The 8,346-nt window shown below is 35.8% G+C and overlaps 1 protein-coding gene across 1 annotated transcript; it reads left to right on the forward strand.

The window, feature by feature from the left end:
* The first annotated feature begins 2,033 nt into the window (after window positions 1-2,033).
* On the forward strand, window positions 2,034-3,773 carry LOC106473105 (5-hydroxytryptamine receptor-like). The gene has a single exon (XM_013933785.2). It carries the CDS (start codon window positions 2,055-2,057, stop codon window positions 3,339-3,341), a length of 1,287 nt encoding a protein of 428 aa, XP_013789239.1. The 5' UTR covers window positions 2,034-2,054; the 3' UTR covers window positions 3,342-3,773.
* The last annotated feature ends 4,573 nt before the right edge of the window (window positions 3,774-8,346 follow it).

Raw genomic sequence — 8,346 nt, forward strand, 5'->3', positions numbered from 1 at the left:
CCAATAGTTGGGTAACTTTAGCTTGAAACTGATATTTGATAACCAATAGTTGAGTAACTATAACTAGAAATGGAAGTTTGACAACCAATAGTTGGGTAACTTTAGCTTGAAACTGATATTTGATAACCAATAGTTGAGTAACTATAACTAGAAATGGAAGTTTGACAACCAATAGTTGGGTAACTTTAGCTTGAAACTGATATTTGATAACCAATAGTTGAGTAACTATAACTTGAAATGGAAGTTTGATAACCAATAGCTGAGTAACTATAACTTGAAATGGATATTTGATAACCAATAGTTGGGTAACTTTAGCTTAAAATGGATAGTTGATAACCAATAGTTGAGTAACTATAACTTGAAATGGAAGTTTGATAACCAATAGTTGGGTAACTTTAGCTTGAAATTGATATTTGATAACCAATAGTTGAGTAACTATAACTTGAAATGGAAGTTTGATAACCAATAGTTGAGTAACTATAACTTGAAATGGATATTTGATAACCAATAGTTGGGCAACTTTAGCTTGAAATGGAAGTTTGATAACCAATAGCTGAGTAACTATAACTTGAAATGGAAGTTTGATAACCAATAGTTGGGTAACTTTAGCTTGAAATGATATTTGATAACCAATAATTGAGTAACTATAACTTGAAATGGAAGTTTGATAACCAATAGTTGAGTAACTATAACTTGAAATGGAAGTTTGATAACCAATAGTTGGGTAACTTTAGCTTGAAATGGAAGTTTGATAACCAATAGTTGGGTAACTTTAGCTTGAAATGGATATTTGATAACCAATAGTTGAGTAACTCTAACTTGAAATGGAAGTTTGATAACCAATAGTTGGGTAACTTTAGCTTGAAATGGATATTTGATAACCAATAGTTGAGTAACTATAACTTGAAATGGAAGTTTGATAACCAATAGTTGGGTAACTTTAGCTTGAAATGGATATTTGATAACCAATAGTTGAGTAACTATAACTTGAAATGGAAGTTTGATAACCAATAGTTGGGTAACTTTAGCTTGAAACGAATTCTGTAAAACGATTTTTAGAAAGAGCATAACAAATAATTTATTTCTTGGAATTGTAAGTACTTCTCAAAATACTCGAAATTTATTCTTCTGTACATATATATTTTTGATATTATCTCTGTTTATAACTTTTTAGTTTGACAATGTTTTGCCGTCTCCAAGATTAGGTGGGAAAAACACGCTTATTATTTATGTTAAACTTATTTTTCATAAAGGCATCTAAGACTAATCTGAGACCATTACGTTCTTCTCAAGATCTTAAGCTAAAGACTGTTAAAGATAAATGTACTTTAACTTGTCTGTATATTACAATTTTGTGGTGCTTTGAATTGATGACTTTGTATTGGTTTTACGAAATATAAGCAATCGTTTTGATATATTTTCAGGTTCGATTCAGTTTCGCCTGGTGTTTGTATTCTTTCCTCAATTCAAAGTCCTGCCATGAAATAGTTAGCCCAGCTTAATATTTGAACCAGTATGTACACCGATGATGACCTTTCGAGTTGAGAGTTAAAATTGGTCTGCCAAAAACCAGCTTCTACTGCCTGTTAATCAGTTGTGATTTTAATTAAAACTGCAAAGTATATATATATATTAGTGTTTGTAGAAGTCTTCAAATAATGACACCCTTTTGTTGAAACGTTATACAATTTTCAAGCTTAAAGACTTTTTCATGTTTTTATATCATTAAAAAAGTGTAATTATTTGCTCATTTGTGATTACTTTAAGCCTTATTTTCTCGTACTTATTACATTAAGTACTATTTTGTTCGTTAACTAACATTATTTCCAGTGGTGTGTAGTGTAATGAAACTAGTTTTGTACATTTTTTTTCGTTTTCTAAGTTCGGCTAAGTTTAAACTGTGATATATATATATATATATATATGTATACTACTCACTGATTTATAACGTATTACTTTAGTAAAATGTTTGAGGTATAACTAATTTTTATGTAAATTAATAAGCCCATATATATAAACATATATTAACACAGCTGAGAGTTTTTAATATAAATATGGACGAAACGAGAACATTACTACAACGAATGAACAATCTTTCCCTGTGGAATGGTGTTATTGATATTACAGCAGATCTCCGTTTTGATAACTTATCCTTTACTGTATACGAAAATCGGACGAAAAACCTAACAACGAACCAGACAGAAACCACTACACTCCACTATCATCCGATGGAGAACGTGGTTCTCATGAGTATAACTTCAGTCATCCTTGGACTTCTTATCTTAGCCACGGTCATTGGCAACGTTTTCGTTATCGCTGCCATCTTTATGGACCGAAATCTACAGTGTGTTGGGAACTACCTAGTACTCTCGTTAGCAGTAGCTGACCTAATGGTGGCATGTCTTGTGATGCCCCTAGGAGCTGTTTACGAGGTAACTCAAGAATGGGTCCTAGGTGCTGCCCTCTGTGATCTGTGGACTGCGTTTGATGTTTTGTGTTGCACAGCTTCCATTCTACATCTTCTGGCTATTGCTGTTGATAGGTTCTGGGCTGTGACGCAAGTTGATTACGTCAGAAGTCGTAGCGCGCGACACATCGGCACCATGATACTTATCGTATGGACCGTTGCATTTGTCGTCTCCTTAGCTCCTATCTTTGGATGGAAGGATCCAGATTTTTTAAAGCGTATAGAAGAGGAAAAGAGATGTCTTGTCAGCCAGGATGTTGCGTATCAGGTGTTTGCTACCTTTTCTTCTTTTTATGTGCCTCTGGTGTTGATCCTCATCCTATATTTCCGCATCTTTCGGGAAGCTAGGAAACGAATTCGTCACAAACCGGGAACTAAGGTTCCAAAAGCTCGTAGGAAAGTGAAAAGCAAGAACTCTTCCACAATGGCAGCATCGGTACCTTCTTGTAGTGAAATGACATCGTTTTCAAACTTGAATTCTCAGGCAGCCAACCCAGATATAACCAGCTCAACTAATGGTCTTAATTCAGATTCCACTCGGATGGAGATGCTTTCAAAAGGGAAGAGACACACCAAGGAGAGACACACCAAGGAGTCTTTAGAGGCCAAACGTGAGCGTAAAGCAGCCAAGACCCTTGCCATCATCACTGGGGTTTTCGTGATTTGTTGGTTACCGTTTTTTGTGATGGCATTGTTGATGCCTCTGTGTTCCGCATGTGAACCAAGTGCTGTACTCTTCAGTTTCCTTCTTTGGTTAGGCTACGTTAATTCCATGCTTAATCCCTTAATTTATACGATTTTCAGTCCAGATTTTCGATCGGCATTCAAAAAGATGCTGTGTGGTGAAATGGAGAGCCAGCGACGAAAGAGGTAGCAGTGTGATGCTGCTATAGGTCAGAAGTGTGAGTTAGGTTTGATCTGTTGGCTGTTTCACTTGCAACTGTTATTTTTCCTATAATTTCTTTAAAAGTCCTGAAATTATCAAATATATCGGATAATTGCCATTGAAATCTGATGTGACCAAATATCAATCAATTTCAAAACTGATCCCAGATTGTGAATTGATTTGAGAAAGGAAAACAAAGTGTTATTATTGAAAGAAATACACGAATATATCATCTGATAAACTAACGGGATGCTACGACCTTTGTGTGGTCAATGGTCAAACGTGTACAGATTTGCTTAATTCGGGGCTCATGCAGCATGTCCGTGCACGTCTGACGAGTAGTGTGCCAGCTTAAATAATTTGACAAAGTTTCAACTTCGGCTCGCAGCTTTTGAAAGTCGGTTTGTGTTATTTTAAACTTTGTAACCCGTTTCTGTACTTTTCACCTTATTAATCTGAATATGTTCTTTAAAGACCTCATTTCATACTGTGCTTCTAATAAAAAAAAATTTTGTTTTACTTTTGACTGTTCTCATCCATGTCCTCTGGCGACAAAAAAAAAACTTTTTTCAAAGTGATTGTGTAGAATACCAACCGAACTTAATTTACCATATTTAAAAATAGAAATTACGTAAAATAAAAGTATTTCACGTTGAGTAAAACCCAAGATTTATTCAAATAAACTATATTTCCATAAATAATGTGCAGAAAACAACGATGTTTGGTAGTAAAACTTGTCTATGTTCAAGAAACTGATTAACACCGTTGTCCTTTATATAATTTCCCCTAGTGGCACAGCGGGATGTCTGCGGACTTACAAGACTAGAAACCAGTTTTCGATACTCGTGGTAGGCAGAACACAGATCATTATGTAGCTTTGTGCTTAACTTCAAACAAACAAACCTTTATAAAATTATCTAACAATTTCAAAAATCGTTTTCTCTAAATATGGGGCCTGCTTAGAGACATTTCGAAATATTTTATTGATGTTCGAATTATTTCTACATGTTTTTTCTATTTTCAAGTAATTTCCAAGGCTACCAGAACCTGTAAAATTAAAGACCCGATCAGACATCGTATATGGTTTGCCCCCTAGTGGCTTAGCGATAAGTCTACGGACTTATAACACTAAAAATTGGGTTTCTATACCCGTAGTGAGCACAACAGAGATGGCCCATTGTGTAGCAGTCCCTAATTTAGCAGTGTAAGACTAGAGGAAAGGCAGCTAGTCATCACCACCCACCGCCAACTCTTGGGCTACTCTTTTTACCAACGAATAGTGGGATTGACCAACACATTATAACGCCCCCACGGCTGAAAGGGTGAGCATGTTTGGTGTGACAGGGATTCGAACCCGCGACCCTCAGATTGCGAGTCGAATGCCTTAACCACCTGGCCATGCCGGGCCTTGACGAGTGAAGGGTGTTTCTGATGAATTGCTTGATTCAGACGATCCAGTTGCTGACTATAGATATCTGCATTGACAGTTCGCTGTGGATTGAGGAGTTCGAAATGAATTACTCCTTTGATACCCCACCAAATGCAAAGCATCACTCTCTGCGGATGGAGCCCAGGTTTTGGTGTCGGAAATGGTTTTTGTCTGGGACTGATCCATTGTTTTTGACGTTTAATATTCGCATAGATAATCCATTTTTCATCACCGGTGACAATCCTGTTCAAAAATGGTTTACGCGCCTGAAGAGACGAAGCAACGTTCACACGTTGGAAACGATGATCATTGGAGAGTTCGTGAGGCACCCAAACACCTTCTTTATGGAGTTTTTCCATATTACTTAGATGTTTGCGTATTGTTTCACGAGAGAAATACAATTTCAGAGCCATTTCACGAGTGTGGTGCCTTGGGTTAGACTCAACAAGCATCTTCAGGGCATCAATATCAATTCCAACATGTCAGCCCTGCCATCACAGCTTTTAAGGCTAAAGTCGCCTGAATGAAATTTGCTGAACCATCGTTGACACTTACGAACGTTCAATACATTCCCATCGTTCAATATACTTCCATAAACTCCTTTGTGGCTACAGGAGGGTTGATTCCCTTCTGGTATTCAAACAGCATTACATGTGTGTCTCGTCGTGTGCCATTACTATAAGGGAACAGAGTATGCTAAACTTTACACATTATATAGGTTACAGTAACGTGACGTTTAGTCGGTTCGTTTAACTATTATAAGTGATGTACGTTTTTTTTTGGGGGGGGGGATGAAAGTGTTCCAAAACGCGACATTAATACCTTAACGACCTAATACGTTACCAGAAGCCTAAGCCGAACCTTCCACACACACACATACAGTCAAGTTGAGGAGTGGACAGCTGGAAGTAAAAAATAAAGTATAAAACTAGATAAATCAATTGGCTTAATCTCTCTCTATATATAATAGTACTGTCTGTCGTCTGTCCATGTAACTACTTTGCAGGGTGTGGATGGATCTTCACCAAAATTGGTATGGAGGTTCATTGGGTCCATGGGGAGATACGTACAAATTTTCAGTTTTGCTGTTTTATAGGCGTTTTTTTACCACTACCTCACCTCTTGTGGATGGATCTTCACCAAGTTTCACTTGAAGGTTTGTTGGGTCTATGCAAATTAGCGGTTTCATATTTTTTCTAACGTTTTTTATAATAACATATAAGGGAAACAACTTTTCATGTCCTAAGATAACCTTTCATTAACCATAAATTTACATAACGTCCGTCCAAGGGAGGGGTACTCCAGCTAGCAGATAATAAAGCATTAACTGGAGTAAATACGACAAATACTAATCTAGCTAAACTGAAAAAAGTTACGGTACACTGTATAATAAACTATTATAAGTTGCTTGTGTATGGAAGCAGACTGAATTGTGTTCTGTCAAAACAGATATTATGTTTCCCAAAATAAAACCACCTTTATCGTCTGCACATGCGTACAAAAACAAAATACAATTTCAAACAAACTTACGCTCTGCTTTGTAAGTGAATAAAAAGAAAACTTTAACACACAGTGTATTTTGATCTCTACCCTTTAGACAGTTGGGTAAGAATATCTACGTACATATTAAACGAGTAAAACTGAAGTAAAAGTACGTAACTGACGTTACAACCTATCAGAAACTAGAAAACATAAAACAAGGGCATAGAGCTACTTTAGTGCCAGATTCATCGTGATGTTCTGTAATATAACTTGTAGGAAAAAGGTTAATCTTACATAACGATATAATTTACAACAAAGACAACAGTGTCATAAGTGATAATTAAAGAAAACAATGCAAAACGCCTATTTTCATCTCTATATAAAAGCCATTCTCTGTTCGTACCGCTCCCTTTGTCGGTAACATTTGACTTTCTGTTGGTAACGTTTAAATTAGTGCAATAATTTTGCTCAAGCAGGATTCCTGAATTCAAATCCCAATTAGGTGGCGATATTTTTTATAACTTTTCTTAACTATTATCTCATCATGCTTAGAGCACAAATTTACAATATTATGAACAACCACAATAACACAATAGTTTACAAAATGGATTTAAATTATTTCTTAATATCTGATTATAAAGATTTGGTGGTGCAGTAGTTATAACGAATAAGTGTTATGTTTAAATCTCTCATTCACAGTCGGATTTTATATTAATCTTTTTTTTTAATTATATTCATTTTTATATGTTTATTATCATATTCACAACGAGCTCTTTGAATATTCTGAAATATAGGAATACATTTATAGATGAAACCAGAGATAATATCATACATAATATATATAAAAGCCTGTTGTCTTATGGTACCTTCCGTTTGTCTGTGTCGCTTAAGAGACAAAATTATACATATATAATCAAACGTTGGATGTGTGTATTGTGGCTGTCAGTTTTTAAATTCTCCCTCGTAAATATTAATTGTATTTTATCTAACGTTTGTCTATGCTGCGTAGGATTCGTGCTATCCTTCCTTATGATGTATTCTCTTTTTTAATTTTTAGCTTTTCTAAATATATATATTACATTTGAACTTAAAAATTCAGTAAAGCTATCTTAACTATATTGGTCACTTCAGCTTAGGCCCGGCATGGCCAGGTGGTTACGGCACTCGACTCGCAATCTGAGGGTCGCGGGTTCGAATCCCAAACATGCTCGCCCTTTCAGCCGTGGGGGTGTTATAATGTGACAGTCAATCCCACTATTCGTTGGTAAAAGAGTAGCCCAAGAGATGGCGGTGGGTGGTGATGACTAGCTGCCTTCCCTCTAGTCTTACACTGCTAAATTAGGGACAGCTAGCGCAGATAGCCCTCGTGTAGCTTTGCGCGAAATTCAAAAACAAACAAACACTTCAGCTTATAGGGAAAACTATCTTAACTGTATACGTTGCATCAACTTTGTGAAATCTTCCACTTACCACAGAGCCACTAGAGTAAGGTAACTTGATGAAATAGATAAATCAGGTATACTTCAATAATTTCTGCTGTGACGTTATGGGTTATAAAATTATGTTATGTTTATTGCCTAGATTTATTTGTTACTACCCAGGATAATTGGTATAATGTATGTAAAATCCATTTGTCAATCTGTGTGTGTGTGTGTAACGCTCATATTATGAGTCATTTTTAACTTAATGTTGTACCATTTTAATTGATTTTTTTTACAGTGTGTACTCTAAAACAGTTTTTATTTTCTCAATGCGTGATTGGTTTTCTTTTATGATGAAGGGAGAAGTTTGGTGAACAAAGCTATAGGAAGATTGGGTGACCCCAGAGGTTTTTTTTGTTTTGTTTTATTACGTTCGGTCAGAGCTGGTTACATAATATACACCAGTGACTGTGTTTATAAAAAATACGTATATTTTCCACCCAGTAAATGGCGATACAATACATTATTGTTGTTTCTCACCTAAGCTAAGAGATTTTAAAAAACTATAAGCATTTTTTACTAAATATCATACCTCGTACATTTACCTTTCTTATGTGCCCGGCATGGCCAGGTGGTTAGGGCCCCTGCATGGCCAGGTGGT

This window comes from Limulus polyphemus, unplaced genomic scaffold (assembly GCF_000517525.1).
Source record: "Limulus polyphemus unplaced genomic scaffold, Limulus_polyphemus-2.1.2 Scaffold5887, whole genome shotgun sequence".
NCBI classification, from domain to species: domain Eukaryota; kingdom Metazoa; phylum Arthropoda; class Merostomata; order Xiphosura; family Limulidae; genus Limulus; species Limulus polyphemus.